Below are 21590 nucleotides of genomic sequence, written 5' to 3'. Positions count from 1 at the left end.
ACCTCTTCACAGTGTCTTTGACAAAGGGTTATGTATCCTCATCTGGGTTCCCGAGATGGTTAAATGTTCCAACCACTAAGACTTAAAGGGAAGGTTGCGGGGTCCTTTGTCCTAGCAGATGAATAGGCTCCCATTGGCCAGGCGTGAATTATGGAATGCAGATGGCCTTTGTATATGAATTTGGTCTCTGCAGTCCAAAGGTGTTGTTAGTGTCTCTTCAGAGATAACGATGAGCGAGTTTCTGTGGCATGGTAGCTCTTTTTGTTCAGGGTCACAGACAGACACAGCTTCAGCCATTTTAAAAGGGTATTGTACAGTTTTTAAAATTTTAGAAATTAACCATGAGGATGATATCCAGTGTGAGCTCTTAGTTCCCTGACAGTAAGGAGACTAAAGTTGCTTCCATTGTTTTGGAATCTAATGAAATAATTTTTTTTGAATTGTCACCACAACAGCAAGACATATGAATAGTACAGGGCAAGAGTATAGGTGGATATATTGCTGTGGAACCAGAAGAGGGGAAATTTAGGATTGCGGAGGGGAAAAGGGGGCACATTTCCCACAGGTACTCATCAAGGCAACAAATATGTTACAACATACTTAGCTACATGTTCATAGCAAAGATCATTACGCAGAGAGGATTAAGCTCATCAGATCACCTGTGATTGAGCTGTGCCACTTGGAAATACAAATGCCTTCAGGAATGACCAACCATCTGCCACATAGTGAAGGTCACTATTACTTTCAATGTTGTGCAATAGGTATCCATAGGGCATAATTTTGACGTTGGCATGCGGGGGCGGGCCCGACACGCCAACGCGTAAAATGACACACGATGACATTGGACGTGTGTCGCGACGTCACCGCGCACCATCGCGATATTTTGGTGGGCGGGCGCGCTATGATACCCGCCATTAATTAACCGTTCACTTAAGGCCCTTGAGCCATTAATACATCATGATTTTTCAGAGCCCGTGCAATTTTCAGAATATCGCATGGGCGCAACGGGCAGGCGGGTAGGCCACATTTTTAAAAACCTAACCCACGGGTGGGATACGAGGGGTGAGGGGACTCATGAATGCTATTTGTTAGTCATTTATTTTAGAAACTTATTGCTACTTGCTGTGTGAACAGGAGAACTTCAAATCTCTTCAGAGCTGCTTTTACAGGAATAACAGGCTTCAGTTCAGGGCTCTGGAGTAAACATAATTCTTGGGGCCTTGCAGGTTTCAGGCAGTCTTTCCTTACCCTGAGAGTGGGGGTTGTGCTCTCCACTGGAGGCACCTCCGCTGAGGAGGGAGGGCCAGACGGGGGAGGAGGCCAGGAGTCCATATTCAGCCTCCAGGGGAGCCACCTTTGGGAGGAGAGACGCAGGCACAAGGGCGCAGGACCAACAGGAAGTGCAAGGTGCTTCAGAAGACTCCACTATCCTGCTGTCAGGGTTTACAGGCGGCGATGCAGCTACCTCAATATGCCTGAGGTGCAGCGCCGAAGGAGGCTACGTCTCTCGAGAGATAGTGACCTCCATCTTTCAGATGATCGGCCCTGAGATCAGCTCCAACTGTGTGGGTGGACACCCCATCCCAGTGGCATTGAAGGTCATGGCTGTCCTCAACTTCTATGCCTCCAGCTCTTTCCAGGGGTCGGTGGGTGATCTTTGCGGAGTGTCCCAGTCAGCTGTCCACAGTTGTGTCAAGCTGGTGATTGACGCTCTGTTCAGGCGTGCATTGACTTTCATTCACTACCGCTCGGACGAAGCCAGCCAAGCCGAGCAAGCCAGAGGCTTCGCAGTGATTGCTGGCTTCCCCCACATCTGGGGTGCAATCGACTGCACACATGTGGCCATCAAGGCACCAGCAGGTGAGCCGTGTGCTTTCGTCAACAGGAAGGGATTCCACTCCATGAACGTGCAGATAGTGTCTGATCACAGGATGCTGATTCTACAAGCCTTTGCAAGGTACCCAGCAGCTCCCATCCTGAGACACTCCCAGGTGTCGAGGCTCTTCAGTGTTCCAGCGTGGCTGGATGGATGGCTGCTGGGTGACAAGGGCTATCCCCTCAAAAAGTGGCTCATGATGCCTCTCCACCATCCAAGAACAGAGGCTGAGCAGCGGTACAATAGGAGCCATGCCTCCACAAGGGCTGTGGTGGAGAGAACCATCGGTCTTCTCAAGATGCGCTTCCGATGCCTGGACCGTTCAGGGGGTGCACTCCAATACCCCTCAGATCATGTGTCGCTGATAGTGGTTGCACGCTGCGCTCTCCACAATCTGGCGCTGGAAAGGGCAGGACGCAGTGGAGGAAGAAGATGTTGACGCAGATGCTCTGGCTGCACACGATGAGCCCAGTAGTGAGTCGGAGGATGACCATGTTCAGGAGAACGTTGAGGGGATAGACACTAACCCGGGCAACCTCCAGGGAAGCAGGAACACCTGGGAGGCTTTGATCCAACGATCCTTCGGCTAGCCCACCACAGATGGACCTCCAACACATGCCAGGGCTGCAGGCTCCATACTTGACACCTGAGAGCAACATCTGTCTGGTTAGGAACATTAACTGTGTGCCTTGTCAATAAAGCTCAATGACAAACAAGTCACTCATAACATCATGGGCTCCCCTACACCTGCAGAACTAATGAAATACCCTGAGCCTTGTTCAGAACTAAAACATTTAATGATTTCTTACAACCAAACAAACGAAAGTTCATTCAGAGGTGTTAAGCTGCACACTGACTAAGAAGCAACTAATAAGGGGGCAACAAAAAACCAACAGTGATAAGTCCGCGGTGTGCCTAAGGTGCTTTACGCTTATGTTTTTGGGTGCTACTTCTCGGTGCTCCCCTCGCTGGCACTGGCATTGGAGACAGCCTGCTCACTCTGCTGTCCTGTTGGCCTTGATGACCTTGGTGGTTGTCCTCTGGCCCAGCCTGGGAGGGAGCAGCCAGAGGCATGGCTGGCATCTCCCCACTCGCCGCAGCCTCATCGGATGCCATGGTCACTGGCAGAGGGGCAGAGGAACTGCTGCCCTCATCTGAAGCGCCCTGAGAGGATCCCACAGAGATGACAGGCAGCTCGTGTGCCAATGTGAGGTTGCTTTGGACCTCCCTGCTCACCATTGATGGATGGGCACCTTGCTGGGTTACTGGGTGCCCAATCCATCTCCCATACTGACACTGACTAGCTGAGGTCAGTGCTGCTGTGGGAGCTTGCAGGTCCGAATGCATCCCCAGGAAGCCTTGATTGTTCTCCTGGAGGAGCCTCTCCATTACAGTCACCACCCTCTCCATGTAGGAAGCGTGGCATTCGGCATGAGGGTCTCCTTCACAGAGACCATGGCACACATTGCCTCATGTATCTCGGCCAGATCCTCTCGCACACCCTGCTGGACTTCCAGCATCTGCTGTCTCAGGGACGACTCCAGAGGCACATCATCAGCCACCGACTGAGCATTTTCCTGGTCCTCAGCAGTCCTCCGACTGCCAGCGCTATGGGCACTTTCTGTCTCCGCCTGCACCTCAAGCGAGTGTGAAATGCCCTCACCAATGTGCCCCAGGACACTAGCCGAAGATCTTATCCCCACCGAGGTGCTGATACCTGTGCTGGTGCCTGCCTGGCTGAGAGAGTGAGATGCTGGGGCGCATATCTGTTCAGGGCCCTCAGGTGTCAGTGGCGGGCCCTCTGCCATCTCAGTCCGGGCGTGCGCTGGTGAGGTTGAAAGGAAGAACAAGGACATTTGATTAGTTGAAATCGTAACACTGTTCATGTGCATGCCTGGCCCCAGGACCAGGATGCACTCCTTCTTCCAAAATCAATGGGAAACCCATGTTGGATGCTGAATTCAATAAACAGACAACAGTGGAATGATTGCAACGATAGGCATTGTGACCTCAGTGCACGGCACTCTTACCTTCCACTGGCACCCAAACCTCATCGCTGCCGGTAGACCTGGGCACATGGCGCCTCTTTAGCTTGAGAGCCTCCTACTCGTATCAGGTGGGTATGAGTAGGAGGGCCTGCCCTCCGCCAGTCTGTATCTGTTCTGCGTTATTGTGTGCGGTCTTCTCCTGAAAGAGAGAGGAGCATTGATTAGACCACCCTATACCTGGATTGCCATTGCAGCGCTGCTACCCCCACCTGAGTGAAACATTGCAAGGCTCATCTGATTCGTGACCCTGGAGCTGCCATACACTCACTCCCAGCAGCCAGGGCTGACCCCCTTGCCCAGATGCTGCCTCCATCACATTTGCCACTCACACTGTATGACCTTCCAAAGCAAGGAAGCAGTATTACCTAGAAGGATATGGATGGCTGCCCTGCCACTTGGAAGTTCCCCTCCAAGTCACTCAGCGTCCTGACTTTGAAGTGTTTTGGCGTTCCAGCACTGCGCCTAGGTACAGATCCTGGAGCTCGCCCCCAAAGCGGTACTGTTAGTGTGAGTGCGCCACATGCAGCTGATACAGAAGCCAGCTCAGCACCACCCTCTCAGGGGCAACTAGGCATGGGCAATAAATGCTGGCCCACCCAGTAAAGGCCACAAGCCGTGAATCAATCAATGTTTTGCTTGGGGAGAAAACAGGTGCTGTTTTTATCAGCCACATTTGAGAATTAAAAAAAAATTCTTTCATGGGATGTGAGCATCACTGGCAAGGCCAACATTTGTTGCCCATCTCTAATTGCCCTTGAACTAAATGGCTTGCTGGACCATTTCAGAGGGCAATTAAGAGTCAATCACATTGCTGTGGGTCTGGAGTCACATGTAGGCCAGAACAGGTAAGGATGGCCCACCTTTACTGAAACTAGCTGTAAATTCCAGATTTATTAATTGAATTTAAATTCGATCAGCTGCCATGGTGGGATTTGAACCTATTGCCCCCAAGAGCATTAGTCTGGGCCTCTAGGTTACTGACCTACTGTGTAATGACTGCAGCTGATGTTATTTGCTGAGGAAGCCAAATCCCAGAGGGAAACTTGTCGTACTGATCATAACCTTTGCTTTTGTATTTTGAAAACAAGGGGAAAACTACTGATCCCAGAAACACTGAATCCCAGTAACACTTCTAGGATTTTAAAGTTAAAAGGTTTATTAACAAGAAGAAAAAAATCTTAAACGCACAAGATTAAAATTACATAGTTAAAACAGTCTTTCAAAACATTCTCCCCCTACCCCGCACCCCCCAACCCCCCGGCCAAAAAAAACCCAACTTGGTCAGAACACACGAGTAAACTACATGGCAACAGCTCCCTTATAGCTTATTAACCATAAAAATCCAGTAATATTACCCAAGGCAAAAACTGCTGTTAGTAAAGTATACCACACAACTTCACAATCTCTTCCACTCTGCTGTGGAAACCCAAGAAAGTTCAGAAACTGACTACTTTCTGAAAATAACTTTCCTGGCTTGAAATGGGATGGCTGCTTCAAACTCACAACTTTTCACAGCACCGAACCGGTCTCACGACATCTCCCCCATACAGCCACCACAACTCAGCTAAACAGCTTTCCTTTAATATCTTCATTTTTCCCTTTCATCTTAGACTTCATTGTTCTAAGCACCTCTCTGAACTCAACTTTTCCAAAATATAAAATTCTTTCATGTTTTCCTATTGCCTCCACTTTCGGGTCAAATAAAATTTAATCACCTTCCCTGTTTACTTATGAAACCTTTGTAAGTTGTAAAAGTCCCTTAAACTCCCTTCGAAATTTAACAGCTGAAAAGTCAAGTCCTTACTGATCACCTCATGCAAATTTTAAAACCCAACCAATGTAATTCCAACCTCATCATAGCCTCTCATTACAAATGCATACATCTAGCACCTTTACCTTTATCTCTCAGTCCCCATAGACAAGCTGTCTTTACTAACTTTCCCCCAGTTTAATTTCCAAAGACACACACACCACAGCCTTCTTTACACTATATTCCCAAAAATATTTTTTAAAAACCTATCTTCACATGTGACATTACCACTATCACCAACATCTCCCTGTGTAAATCACGCATGCTGGTGTTGATCGATAATGACTTTAGTGGATGGTAAGTGTATATTTTAAGGGAAAAAATTGTACAACTTGTTTTTCATATCTTTTATATCTTTCCAGTTCTAGGCCATTTCTTTCTATGCATTCACTTTGGCATTTATGCATTGAATGGTGTTGGTTGTGAATCAGTGAAAATAATTGGTAAGCATGTAGCATTGATGGGAAAAAAGTGAATACTTCAGTTTAAAATATGATTACAACTGTGTCAATTAATTAAGAACCTATTCAGTAAATATTACAATGATATTTCATTACTATTCATTGACACAGTATTACAATTATAACAAGATAGCTTACCTTAAAATTGTATTGTGCAATATTTAGTGTACGAATTTGTATAACATCACTTGGTCTACTAATTTGTAAGACAACTTATTGTTTTAAATTGATTTATTTAAAATGGCCACCACCTCAGTTAAAATAACAGATAGGGATCATCTTACAGACATACTAAGTGTTCCTCCTGTTATGACATGGCCCATGGTAAATGCTGAGTTGCTCAAATACCAGAGGGAAGCTTGAAACAACTGTCACAACTAATTTTCAATTTGTATAAATTTTGAAATGCGTGCCTTGAATACAGCAGTAATAAGACCACCAAGTCTTATAGGTTTTTATAAAATTAGATTAAACACTTATTAATAAGAGAAATGTTTTTACATACATACGGAGATCTACAAATTACTACTATGATAACTTCTAAATCCCCTAATCAATTTAACTCCCACTTACACTTTCATTAAGGCAACAGTAAGACGCATAGATTTTAAAAGACCCAGGCAAAGAAACGTGATACCCTGAACAAGTCGAATTCCAAGTGAGTTTTCTTAACATCAATCCTTTAAGGATAGCAACTTGAGGCATAGATGCTGAAGGCTTTTCACACACTTGTAAGGTCTTAAAGATGCCTTCCCTTACAAGTCTTCTCCTCTTTATACATATCTTCCTCTTTGAATGCAAATGCCCATTGTTTCACTATGTCTTTGGACTTTATCTCCCTGATAAGAAAACCCTCTCATAGTACCAAGTTTTACCAGTAATCTTTGGGAAAAATAAACGCACTGTTCTAAACTTCACCTGGCTAGGTGACACATTTCACCCCTCCTTTGAAAACAATCTAGTCTGGTTTATTTCAAAATGCCAATGTTTCCTTGACACCCATGTTTCCAAACTTCCCCATGTTTATCTAATTAACATTTCAAACCTAACCTCTCTTCCTAGATCAAAGAATCCAGATTAATTCAACTAAGTCTTACACACACACACACACACATAGAGACACAGTGACACATCCCACTATTACTCTATTTTACAATAAATTCCAATAACATTATGAGAATTGTTATATCTTCTTGACACTCCGCTAATCATGCACAGTACAACTTTGTTTTGTGCATTTTTTGCCAATTCTGTAATTGTTAGTTTCTAATGTACCCATTTTTGTTTTTTTACAATTTATTTCTTTTTTTAGGAAGGTTGTTGCTTGTAATTAGCTACTTACTACTTGTTCCAATGCTGCTTCTGATGAGCCATGGATTTACAATTACAAGGTGGAAATCATTCAAATATAATTTAGCAGAAATGATGTGGCAAATTCATGTCAATATTTTAAAAGTACTAAGAATATAGAACTGTCACTCCATGCGACATGACTATGTTATCAGCATGAGGATCATCTCTTGACATCAGTGGATAGTTTCACAGATCATGGCCAGAATCTTCGGGTTGGCGAGCGGAGGGAGGGCCGTGTAAAATGATGTGCGATGACATCACCGCACGTCATTCAGATCTTCAGTTCGGTGGGCGCACAGCAGAGGCAGCTGCGCGCTGGCCGAACTGTCAAAGGCCTATTAAGGCCATTTAAAAACTAATTAAAGTTATTAACTGAGCTGCCCATCCAGCCTTAACGTTGGCGGGCAGGCTAAGAGCCCAGGTGGCCTTCGCATTTATCACGAAACCTCGCCCACGGGCGGGATGAGGTTTCATGAAGGGTTTATAAATTAAATAATTTTTTAAATCAAAGTTCATTGACATGTCCCAGCTCATGTGACACATTCACATGAGGGGACATGTCTTAAATTTTTTTTCTTCTTTATTAAAAGTTTTGAAAATCAAACTATGCTCTTTCTGTGCTCTTTTGCACGCAAAATGGCGGCGCACAGCCAATCGCAAGCGGTGATCAGCTGCGCACCCGCTCCCACTCAGCCCCCCTAACGGGGAGAAAATTCTCCCCCATCTCTTGACATCGGTGGATAGTTTCACAGACCTTCCATACCATCTCACCCACACACAGATTCCAATAGAGATAGTAACATAAATACACATTGGATTAAATAAACCACAAAGATGTTGAAAAGAAAAATATTCCAAAATTTGTAGTCCTTCTTTGAAACAAAAACAGATTTCACAGTAATATTATACATTTAGATAGATGACTGAAAAATTCTGGATTTCAGACCATCTGCCACAGAAGGTATTTGAAGTAATATATATTAATGCTATTGAACTAATTGTTGCTACCAAGGAATTGAATTAATAGGATAGCAGACAGGCAGGTGTAGATTAGATTTTAGACCAGCTGTCTGGATCAGTGTCCTCAAGATCTTGGTGGGGGGAAAATGGGCTGGTGATCATTTGCAAGCATTGCTCCTACCAATACTCTTTTGACTCGGGCTGAGCAGAGCTCATTGCCAAGTTAGACTGGATGATTTTAGTCTGGGAGAAGGGGATAGAAGCAGTCAGATTTCGTTGAACACTAATGCTTGATTCAGACTCTTAAGGAATTGGAGAGAACTGCTAAAACAGGTGGTAATCACATAAGCAAATTGCTGCAAGAGGCATGGCAGGGGCAGATGCTTCTCCACTGGTCTTAGGGCAAGCTGCAAATGAATTATTTTGCTTAAGTTAAGCAATAGTGTTTATTTCCAGAGGAATAGAATTGAAAAGTAGTGAAGTTGTGCTAAGATTATATTGAACCATGATGAGACCACACTTGGAGTACTATGTGCAGTTCTGTTTGCCATGTTGTGAAAAGGATATAGAGGAACTGGAGAGGTTACAAAGTGATTTATGATGAAGATACCAGAACTGCATATTATACCTATCAGGAAAGGATGAACAGGCTGGTTCTCTTTTTCAACAGAAAGAAAAGGCTGAGGGCTGACCTAACAGAGGTCTTTAAAATTATGATAAGTTTTGATAAATGCTATGATTCCCATAGGGACTGATAACTTCAAAAAAAAAATCGAATTTCCAGTTAATAGCTGAAAGAATGATGCAACAAGATTTCGCGTTTTAAGACCTTTACTGTAACAAAAGATCAAAAGTTCTATTGACTAAACATTATATTTGTGGGCAACTTATACTTTAAACCACAGAACAGAATATTCCCCTTCTATTTTTAGCACAACTGAAAAAACACACTTCAAGGGTATACACTACACTGTCCTTTAAGTCAACATTCAATTCTCTCGAAATAGTGCAAAGTGATTCTTAGTCCCCTGAGGGTTTACTTCTCTTCTTTTCCTTTCTCAGCCTGGTAACATCTAATCCCGGAACTGCCCTTCACGGTGAGGATATTACTGAAGATCCTCTCTTTAGCGCAAGCTAGATGAATCTTCCAGCCTTATTTTAACTCCTCACGAATTTGGTCTTTTCAATCCAAGCATGAGCTTCCATCCACATTCTGACTCAGTGAATTGCAGAGATCTTTGGCCTGTAGCTGCTCTTTCTCTCTCAGACCCTGGCAGGCTAACCTTGCTGTGATATTTGGTTATATTTTAGGAATGCCTGTAACACAATATCACAATCGCTTCCTCTGTAACCTTCCCATCTCAAAGCCCATCACCATGGCAAGGTAGAGATGCTGATTAGCTACCCTTGAAAGTCCAATTCTCTTTTATCTTGGAATTAAATGGACAGTTTAAAACACAGAAGTTTACAACCTAATATTTTCGGCACTTTTCTAGGACTTGCAGTCTATCCACTGTTAGCACATAGACTGTTGCCATTGTCTCTACATGCACCTTCTTCTCAGTAAAACCCTCCTTTAGTCTCTAACAATCAAACCTCCCAGGCTTGCTGTCAGTCAGACTTCAGAACAGGTCACATGACCCCTTCATTTTTGTCCTAATCTAAATACACAGTCCCAAAACAAAATAACCTTATGAACCTCATAATTATAATGTAGAGTAGACATAGTGTTTCCACTTGTGGACAAAAGCAAAACTAGAGGGGCCATCAATATAAGGTGTCACCAAGAAATCAAATAAGGAATTTATAAGAAACTTCTTCACTTAGAGAATGGTAAGAATGTGGAGGGAGTAGTTAAAATGAATAGTATAGATGCACTGAAGGGCAAACTAAATAAGTATATAAGGAAGAAGGGAAGAGGTTTATGCCTATGGTGTTAGATGAGAAAGAATGGAAGGAAGCTCAAGCGAAGCATAAATGTTGGCATGGACTGGTTATGGCGAATGCCATGTTTGTGTATTATACATGCTGTGTAAGACCACCCACTGAAGTGAAGTAGTGTAAAATGCCCTCTCATCTTTATAAGCAAATTTAACCATACTGGGGTAATTCTACATGCACAGAATTTTCTGCCTGTCGGGCGGGCAGTGCGGAAACGGGCGCGGACCCAATCAGCACCCCCGATTGGGTCCGCGCTGCCATTTTACCAATTAAGGTGCCTCAGGGAGATCAATTTTAAGGTTAAACAGTTGAATAAAGTGGTGGAAAAATTTTTGTGACATGTCCCCTCATGTGAAACTGTCACATGAGCTGAGACATGTGCATTCATTTTAATAAAAATTTTTGTGAAAATTTTAGATCATTCATGAAACTTCATCCTGCCCGTGGATGAGATTCCATGAAAAATGTGAAGGCCGCCTGGGCTCTTCGCCTGCCCATCAACCTTAAGGTTGGCCGGGCAGCTCAGGTAATTGCTTAAGTGGCTTTTTAAATGGCCTTAATTGGCCTTTGACAGTTCGGTGGGCACATAGCCAAGTTGGCTGAAACTGAAACTCTAAATGGCGCACGGTGAAGTCGGGACGCACGCCTGGTGTCACCCAACGTCATTTTACACCTCAGCGAGCGGGCCCCGCTCCCACTCACCGAGCCAAAGATTCTGTCCTATGTTCTGATTCCATCATCTGTATTAAACGCTTTAAAGGATCATTGGTAGCACCTGTTAAATGCAGGATGATCTTGGTACATTGGCTCAACCACATTCCTTAACTCTAAGCTCACAAAAATATTATACATTGACCCTTTATTACATCTCCATTACCCATTACTCTAATTTGGAATGATCAGTTAGTCAACACTATAAGCAATTTTTGCTGTGGATTTATTCATCCTATATAATGGATTAATGATCAAAATTAATTTGCTTAGAACCCTTATCCCTTCTGTAGACTTTAACCCCACCTGTCCAGGTTAAGTTTGAACTAAGGTCCCAGTGTTATAATTCATTGTGCCACACAGTCTGTTAGAAAGCTCGTATTGGGAGTAGACACTGCAGATATATGTCAACAAAAGCAATTAAAATTTACTACAGTACTAAGAACTGCATTGAAACAAATACTGTAGACTTTGCTCAAAGCCAACTGTTTTTTTCTGAGACTAGGACAAAAATTCATCATTCTAGCGCTGTCACTGTCTGTCTGTTGGTGGTCACCTTTGCACTTATGTACTCCTGGTTCTTCATTAATGAGAAACATGTAAGTTGTTAACGATTGTGAATTTTGAAATTATTCTCCACAAACTTATCTGAATGCATTAAGCATCTTTATGTTCAATTTCCTTTGTCCACACTTCTGGTGAATTGTTAATCCAATTCTGTTAAAATATGCTTTAAGTATTCAAATGCCAATATTGCACAGCATATTACATTTGAATATTTACACGCAACTTCAACCTTGTTTTGGAATTAGTTCAAAAATATAGTACCCAATTCATTTTAAATCCATATTTCTGTTATAAGTTGTCAAAATAAAAATTATTTTATTTGCTCCATAATTTAGACTATATGCAAACAGTAGTGGAATATTTTTGCTCCCCTTCTCCAAGGCATTGATTTTACCTTGTGTTATGATTCCACGGACATCAGCCATCTTCAGTGCCCCACGGAAGTGGACATTCTTGCAGGATAGCATAGTGATAACGATACTGAATGAGAAAGCCAGAGATATGATTTTGAATTCAATGATGGCAGCTGGGGGAATCTAAATTCAATTAATTAATAAATCTGTACAAAAAGCTAGTATCAGTAATGATGATCATGAAATTGCTGGACTGTCGTAAAAACCCATCTGCTTCACCGATAATCTTCAGGAAAGGAAGTCTCCCGTCCTTACTCATTCTGGCCTAGAGGTGAATCCAGACCCATAGTAACGTGGTTGACTCTTAACCGATGTTTAAAATTGCCTATCAAGCCGATACAGAACAGTTAAATGAGAATAAAACTGGATAGATTACCCAATATCAATCTAGGCACAGGAAACAGTGCTGCATACCTGGCTCAGTTGACCCTGCAAACTCTTCTTCACTAACATCTTGGGTCTTATGCCAAAGTTTGGAGAGCTGTCCCACAGACTAGTCAAACAACATGCTGACTTGGTCATACTAAACAAATTAAACCTTACAGCCAATGTCCCCTATTCCTCCATCGCTATCCATTGGTATATCTTGTCCCTCCAGCAGATCAGACCCACCAGAGTCGGCAACACATCTGGAGGGAGTTGCCCTGGGAGTCCTCAACATTGACCCTGGACCTAATGAAGTCTCATGGCATCAGGCCAAACATGGGCAAGGAAACCTCCTGCTGATCAACCACCTACATCCTTCAGCTGCCCACCATCGAGAATAGATCAGTAGTACCAAGCTGGCTGAGTCCTGAAGTATCTGCAATACTGGGCCTAAGGCAGTTTGTGAGGGAACCAGCATGAGAGAAAATTCTACTTGTTCTCATCCTCGGCAGTTTACCTGTCGTGGATGCATCTGTCCGTGACAATCACATTACAGATGCCAGTCTTCAGCCAATTTGATGCAGTCCATGTGTTATTAAGAAATGGCTCAACACATTGCATTCAGTAAAGGCTGTGGGCTCTGACAACATCCTGCTGTACTACTGAAGACGTGTTCCAGAACTACCCACGCCTCTAGCCAAGCTGTTCCAATACAGCTACAACACTGGCATCTATCTGATAATGTGGAAAATTGCCCAGGTATGCCTTGCAGAAAAAAGCAGGATAAATCCAATCTGACCAATTATTGCCCTAGCAGTCTACCCTAGATCATTAGCAAAGTGATTGAAGGTGTCGGCAATAGTGCTATCAAGCAGCGCTCGCACAGCAATAACCTGCTTACTATTACTCAGTTTGGGTTCTGCCAGCGTCACTCAGCTCCAGACCTCCTTGCAGCCTTGATTCAAACATGGACAAAAGAGCTGAATTCCAGAGATGGGGCGAGAGTGACTTCCCTTGACATCAAGACAGCATTTGACCGACTGTGGCATCAAGGAGCCCTGGCTAAACTGGAATCGGGGGAAAACTCTCCACAGGTTGGAGTCATATCTAGCACAAAGGAAGATGGTTGTGGTTTTTGGAGGTCAATTAGCTCAGCCCCAGGGCATTTCCTTAGGGTAGTGACCTTGGTCCAACCGTCTTCAGCTGCTTCATCAAAGACCTTCCCTCCATCATAAGGTCTGGAGTGGGGATGTTCACTTATGATTGTACAGTGTCAGTACCATTCATGACTCCTCTGATGCTGAAGCAGTCCATGCCCATTTACAGTAAGATGTGAACAGCATTCTGGCTTGGGATGATAAATGGCAAGTAACATTAGCATCACACAAGTGGCAGGCAATGATCATCTCCAACAAGACAGAATCTAATCATCTCCCCTTAATATTCAATGGTAATACCATCACTGAATCCCCTACCATCAAAGTCTTGGAGTTATTATTGACCAGAAACTTAATTGGACCAGTCTTATAAATACAAGAGCAGGTCAGAGGCTTGGAATTCTGTGGCAAGTAACTCACTTCCTGACTCCCCAAAGTCTGTCCACCAGGTCAGAAGTGTGATGAAATACTGTCCATTTGCCTGGATGAGTACAGCTCCAACGATACTTGAGAAGCTTGACACCATCCAGGACAAAGCAGCCTGCTTGATTGGCACCCTATCCACCACCTTAAATATTAATTTCCTTCACAACAGTTGCATCGTGGTTGCCATGTGTACTATCTACAAGATGCACTGCAGCAACACACCAAGGCTCCGTTGACAGCACCTCCCAAACTTCCCACTTCTACCACCTGGAAGAACAAGCAGATACATGGGAACACACCACCAGCAAGTTCCCCTCCAAGTCACACACCATCCCAAATTGGAACTAAATTGACATTCTTTCACTGTTGCTGGGTCAAAATCCTTGAACTCCCTCCTTAACAGCGCTGTTGATGCACCTAAACCATGCAGTCTGCAGTGGTCCAAGACGTTGGCTTACCACCATTTTCTTGATAGCAATTGGGGATGAGCAATAAACACTGGCCTAGCCAGTGACACCCAGATCCCATGAACGAATATAATAAAAAGGAGATTAATGTATGTTGGCAGGCTGCTTCACCATGAAAATCATCACGGCCATGTTCCAACCTGAGCTTGTCTGTTACTCAGACACACATTTTCCACCAAGGGCCACGGGAACAGCATCTTTGCTTAATTTTCACCTCCCAGTGGCACTGATGCTAGCTCCAGCAACAAAACTATTGAGAGAGCAGATGAAGAATGAAATCTCAATTCTTTTGACCCACACACTTTAGCATCAAAATACACAGTGCATTTACCCAATAACCACTGCATGCTGCTGGTTTTAAGGAACTATAGAACGTTTTCAAAAACAAGCTTGCCTGGAGTAAAAGAAGTTTGTAAAAGTGTTGGGGGGTGCAAAAAGACAAGCAAGGACCACCTCATTTAATCATATGTGCAGATGAATTGAGCATAATTTGAGAATAGGCACTGAATTTTGTTGGATGTGGCACAATCTCAATGTCCGCCTCAATTCTGTGTTGGGTACCTGGGAGAGGCTGTTCTTTTTATTCGTTCATGTGATGTGGACGTCGTTGGCTAGACCAGCATTTATTGCCCATCCCTAATTGCCCTTGAGAAGGTAGTGGTGAGCTGTATTCTTGAACCGTTACAGTCCATGTGGCGTAGGTACACCCACAGTGGTGTCAAGAAGGGAGTTCCAGGATTTTGACCCAGCGACAGTGAAGGAACGGAGATATATTTCCAAGTCAGGATGGTGTGTGGCTTGGAGGGGATCTTCCAGGTGGCGGTATTCCCATTTGTCTGCTGCCCCTATATGGTACCGGTTGTGGGTCTGGAAGGTGCTCCCTAAGGAGCCTTGGTGAATTGCTACAGTGCATCTAGTAGATGGTACACACTCCTGCCACTGTGTTTTGGTGGTGGAGGGAGTGAATGTTTGTGGATGGGGTGCCAATCAAGCGGGCTGCTTTGTATTGGATGGTGTCAAGCTTCTTGAATGTTGTTGGAGCTGCACTCATCTGGGCAAGTGGAGAGCATTCCATCACACTCCTGACTTGTGCCTTGTAGATGTTTAACAGGCTTTGGGGAGTCAGGAGGTGAGTTGCCTGCCACAGGATTCCTAGCCTCTGACCTGCTCTTGTAGCCACAGTATTTATATGGCAGATCCAGTTCTGTTTCTGGTCAATGGTAACCCCAGAATGTTGATAGTGGGGGATTCAGTGATGGTAATGTCATTGAATGTCAAGGGCGATGGTTAGGTTCTCTCTTGTTGGAGATGGTCATTGCCTGGCACTTGTGTGGCGAGAATGTTATTTGCCACTATTCGGCCCAAACCTAGATATTGTCCAGGTCTTGTTGCATTTGGACATGGACTGCTTCAGTATCTGAGGAGTAGCGAATGGTGCTGAGCTTTGTGCAACCATCAGCGAACATCCCCGCTTCTGACCTTATGATGGAAGGAAGGTCATTGATGAAGCAGCTGAAGATGGTTGGGCCTGTGCAGAGATGTCAGTCGCGATCTACTCAGAGGCAGCCAATTAGGAAACTGCCTCCAGGCGCCCCATCCAATTAAGGATGGCAGCTGGCATCAAGTGCCGGCAGGTCCATTCAGTGTGGCTTCTGGATAGGGTTGCTGGCCTCCTTTGCCATGTAGGCCAGTAGGAGTGAAGAGGTGCTATCAGTCGAATACCGTATTGCAGCAAGAGCTACAAAAAGATAGGTTAAGAGAGCGGGCAAAGATCTAGCAGATGGAGTATTATGTGGGAAAATGTGATATTGTCCATTTTGGGAGGAAGAATGAAAGAGAAACATATTATCTAAATGGTGAGAGATTGCAGAGCTCTGAAATGCGGAGAGATCTGGGTGTCTTAGTGCATGATTTGCAAAAGACTAGTATGTAGGTGCAGCAAGTCATTAGGAAAGCTAATGGAATGTTATTATTTATTGCGATGGGAATTGAATACAAAAGTAAGGAGGTTGTCCATCAGTTATGTACAGCACTAGTGAGACCACATCTGGAGTACTGTGTACCGTATTAGTCACCTTATTTGAGAAAGGATGTAAATGCATTGGAAGCAGTTTAGAGAAGATTAACCAGACTAATACCAGGAATGGAATGGTTGGACAGGCTAGGCTTGTATCTGCTGGAGTTTAGAAGAGTAAGAGGCAATTTGATTGAAACATATAAGATCCTGAGGGACCTTGACAGGGTGGATGTGGAGAGGATGGTTCCTCTTGTGGGAGAATCTAGAACTAGGGGTCCCTGTTTAAAAATAAGGGGTCACCCATTTAAAATAGAGATGAGGTGAAATTTTTTCTCTCGGAGTGTCATGAGTCTTTGGAACCCTCTTCCTGAAAAGGTAATGGAAGCAAAGTCTTTGGATATTTTTAAGACAGAGATGGATAGATTCTTGGTAAACAAGGGGGTGATGGGTTATCGGGGGTAGGCAGGATGCAGATTTCAGGTTACTATCAGATCAGCCATGACCTTATTAAGTGGCGGCGCAGGCTCGATGGGCCACTGCTCCTCGTAATGTTCGTAATGGAGACATTAGTCTCCATGAACTGGCTGCAATAGCATACCTTATGCTTGGGGAGACTTGAGAATTGCAATTTACTGCTGGCAAATTAATTAATAGGCCTCAAATATATCGCACCTCGGCCCTCCTGCTGTGAAGCTGCTTCTATTGCATTACTGGGTTCTTGACACAGCAAGGGGCCCATGTGCAGTCTGGAAAACTTCAGTCCTTTGCCAGAATAGGGACTGATTGTCCTATTGAGTGGCTTCCTGCTTCTGCCAACTGAGTGAGTGGTTCCTACCAGTGGGTGCCCACCTTGAGAAAAGCACACGGAGGTGGGAACAAGTTGCGGGGCTGTCTCATGATTTCAAAACTTCCATTTCTCCCTTTCTACAAAGCTGCCTCCGCGAGGCTGGATAAATCCAGCCCTAGGTTTTTGACTTATTGCAGTTTAAGAGCAAAATGAAAAAAAAAGTAAAATCTCAGCAATAAAAAATTAATAACAAACACAAGTTTCTGTTTGAACATTTTTGATTGCAGCTTATAGACCCGGGAAAGGTACAGACCGTGTTGGAATCCTCTATTGGCTATGCTGTCACTGCCTTGCAGTTTCTGACGGCATTTTGGTTTTCACAGTCAACATATAACATCATGCAACACCACCCTGAGAAACGGCCATTTTACCTTCTCTTCTTTCCTGCGTTCACCTTATGGTGAGTCTGCTCAGTAGTTAGTTGGTTTCTTTGCAAACAATTAAAGGAGGATAGGCTGCTGTTTTTTTTTTGAGAGAGACAGCCTGGAGGAGCCCAGCATCATTGTGTTCCAGTATGTCCCAATGGTAAACTACGTTATATATTCCTGACACAAGTTATATTGCGTCACGTGCTTAATAAATGGAGTCAACCATTTCCCTACAATGTTAGGGAGAGAAGTGGTTTTCCTAGCTTTCTATATGTAATTGTGCGGTTTGTGTGATGGCATTTATGACTAAATACATGGCGATAGCAGTATTGTTGCTGGATTAATAATCCAAAAACCCAGGGTAATGCTCCTGGGACCTGGGTTTGAATCCCACACGGCAGATGGTGGAATTTGAATTGAATGAAAATCTGGAATTAAAAGTTTAACGATGACCACGAAACCATTGTTGATTGTTGTAAAAACCCATCTGGTTCACTAATGACTAGCGCAATATTCTGCCCATAGTATTTCAGTGGTACTTTGGGATCTCCTGTGATCAGGGAAGGCAACCTATTAACAGAAGCTTACGTTGTTCTTTTCCTTTTCCTCTCCCTTTCAAATCGCAATAACCCACTCAAAAAAAAATCTAACCTTGACCCCTTTCCTTGCAAACCTCTGGTCATCTCCCACCTCCCTTTCCTTTCCAAAATCTTTGAATGTGTTGCCTCCCAGATCTGTGCCCATCTCTCTTACAATTCCATTTGAATTCTTCTATCAGGCTTCCTCCGCTACCATAGCACCAAATTAGTCCACAAGTGACAACTTTTATAACTATGTGCTTGGCTGATCACTCCATGCTCCTCCAACACGTCTCCATTGTTCAGCCTAGTGGCACTCTTCTTACATGGTTCCACCCTTATGTATCCAATTGTAGCTAGAATATCTCTAATAGTGCCTTCTCTTTCCTATTTCCACTCATCTGGAATTCCTCCAAGGATCCATCCAAGACCCCTCTTTCTCATCTAAATGAAGTCTCTCACCCCTGGAACCATTCCCGTCAATCTTTTCTGCACCCTCTCCAATGCTTCACATCCTAACTAAAGTGTGGTGCTGAGAATTGAGCACACGACTCCAGTTGAGGCTGAATCTGTGTATCATAAACATTCGTCATAAGCTTCCTTGCTTTTATACTTAATGCCTCTATTTATAAAACCATTTTGAATTATGATAATTGATTAGCCCTCCATGAATATATCATCTGATTTTCTTTTTGTTTGCATCCACAGGTTTTTTGCAGTGCCTACCAGCAGCCTTTTTGGACAATTTATTATCGTAAGCTGGAAACGTGAACGTATCATGAACACGATTGTGTTATTTTTGAAGTTCTATGTCTATGCTGTTATGCTGGTAGGTGAAAGAGTTTTAGGTATTTGTGATGCTAAGTGGAAATAAATTGATGTATAAATATGCATTTTCTTCCACTACCAATTGGGTACTTCAATAGAAAGTCCCATCTGTTAAGATTGCATCTTTTTTTAAAAAACTGGTGCACTGAGAACAGCCAAAAAAACCCTTGTTAGAACACCTGCCAGTAAAAGTTTTCTTAAAAAATATATGCACTCTTAATCTACTTGTGCTATGGATTCCATCCCATTACTTTCTCTCAATGAGACAGCAAGAGGAAAGAACAATGCTGAACTCCAATATATAGCAATATCCACAGCTGAGCAGGCCATAAACAGAGAACGGAGGTACACAGAGGCCCAGGAGAATTAAGGTCTATTGATGAAGGGAAAGGTTCACACAAGTGGCTGTGAGACTGTATTAGGAGCACCACTGTTGGAATATAATATGAAACATATTATTTATTTACTAAATAAATGATCAAAAGGAAGAGGCATTTTATATACTATATCCATAAAAATCAAATTATTCATGCAGTTGCCAACTCACCTCCTGTCTCCCCAAAGTCTGTCCATCTACAAGGCACAGGTCTGGAGTGTGATTGAATACTCTCCAGTTGTCTGGAGTGTGATGAAATACTCTCCAGTTGTCTGGATGAGTGCAGCTCCAACAACGTTCAAGGGGCTCAACACCATCCAGGACAAAGCAGCCCCCTTGATCGGCATCCGATCTACCACCTTGAATACTCCATGTGCTCCATGGTGTACAGTGACAGCAGGGTGTACCATGTGCAAGATGCACTGCAGCAACTCGCCAAGCGTCTTTTGACAGCACTTTCCAAACCTGCAACCTCTACCACCTAGAAGGACAAGAGCAGCGGATGCATGGGAACACCACTACCTGCAAGCAGGGCCCAGGAGAGAAATTACAGGCCCTGGTGCTTCTGCTGCTTCCAGGCCCCATCCCCCCTCCCCCTACTTAACCTTCCCCCTCAATCATGCATGTTATTTTTTTGAATTGGTTTCAATTAATATTTGATATCATAGCCTCAGGCTAATAAATCCAAAAGGTAATTGCTTTTCATGTTAAGCCAAAGTTGACAAGCTCAGGGATGTGCATTTTTTAACTACCACCAGTTCTGCATGTCATTTGTAGCATTTGGATGTAGCACACATTGTCCATGTTTCCTTACAGATTTTTTTGTTCTGAGGTGTGATATATTGGCACCTCCTTGACACCTTCCTCCCGCATTTATTAGTTTGCAGGGTACACTGACGAATTCCAATATATAAAGTTATCTTGCAGATTCTTAACTGTGCTCTTTACCTGCTATTTGAACTCTATTGAAATCTTTATTTCCAAAAGACTGTAATACAGAGATGTCAATTAATTTACAACCATTTAATTTAGTTTGCAGTGCTCTGGGTTAAATTTGAGACTTGCATAGTCTGTCCTTATGGTTTACGTTAATTGGGATACAATAAATTAAACATGTTCTCTTCGGTTCCAACGAAGAGTCATATGGGACTCGAAATGTTAACTCTGTTTCTCTCTCCACAGATGCTGTAGACCTGCTGTGTTTTTCCAGCACTTTCAGTTTTTATTTCAGATTTCCAGCACCTGCAGTATTTTGCTTTTATTTTAGATTAAACTCATTGTTTTAGTTAAAATATCATGAATATGGTGTGTTTATATTTTTCTTACCAAAATGCAATGGACCTCATCATTAAATCCATCATCAAGTGCATATTTAAAATGTTTTTTCATCGTTTATCATGTCTGCATTTAACATTGTTGTGTGCGTGTGAAAATACTCATGAAATCTTCCCACAAATCAGTGTGTCAGGATTACAATAATCCCAACATCCATATTTAAATCCTTCACTGTTATCTCTTGGTATGAGCTGGCTGATGGAATATTAAAGACAAGGCTGTTAATGTAAAATTTTTAATTTAATTATTCGACAGATCAGACAGTTAATAGTTATACTGAGGTCTTGCACCTCATTATGATGTTTATCAAAAAGAAGCCAAATGTGTTTATTTTGCTATCCCTTCATTTGAAGTATTTTCTGTTTGGACATATTTATAAACCTTACCCTACAGATTAGGATGCTCAGACTGAGTGAGAAATTGCACTAATGGTAGGAGCTTCACTAACTGGAAGTCCTGGCCGCACCTCTGCATCTCATAGGCTAATATGGTTGGGGATGGTCCAATCATCAGAGCGGAGGCCCTGGGAATTGTAGACAATACTGCCCGGTCTTTATCCGATTGGATCAAAACCCCCCAAAAATCCATTTGATTGACAGATACCTTGCTTCCAACCTCCCCACACTGCCCAGGTATTCAGGAAAATACGTTTAGTCATGTAGCAAGCAGATTGATGGGAAATATT

At 43.3% G+C, this 21590-nt stretch overlaps 1 protein-coding gene across 1 annotated transcript in view; it reads left to right on the top strand.

Annotated features, from left to right (window-relative positions):
- Nucleotides 1–21590, top strand: part of LOC144693969 (transmembrane protein 145-like) — a 56346-nt gene that overhangs the window by 26126 nt on the left and 8630 nt on the right. Inside the window, exons 9-13 of the mRNA XM_078564249.1 lie at nt 6097–6177; nt 7508–7586; nt 11666–11759; nt 17648–17820; nt 19075–19195. Coding sequence (XP_078420375.1) covers nt 6097–6177; nt 7508–7586; nt 11666–11759; nt 17648–17820; nt 19075–19195 — 548 coding nt within the window. The remainder of the gene's footprint in view (nt 1–6096; nt 6178–7507; nt 7587–11665; nt 11760–17647; nt 17821–19074; nt 19196–21590) is intronic.

Source organism: Cetorhinus maximus, chromosome 19 (assembly GCF_964194155.1).
Source record: "Cetorhinus maximus chromosome 19, sCetMax3.hap1.1, whole genome shotgun sequence".
NCBI lineage: Eukaryota > Metazoa > Chordata > Chondrichthyes > Lamniformes > Cetorhinidae > Cetorhinus > Cetorhinus maximus.
Note: the sequence above shows the minus strand (reverse complement) of the source record. Positions and strands in the feature narration are given on the sequence as shown.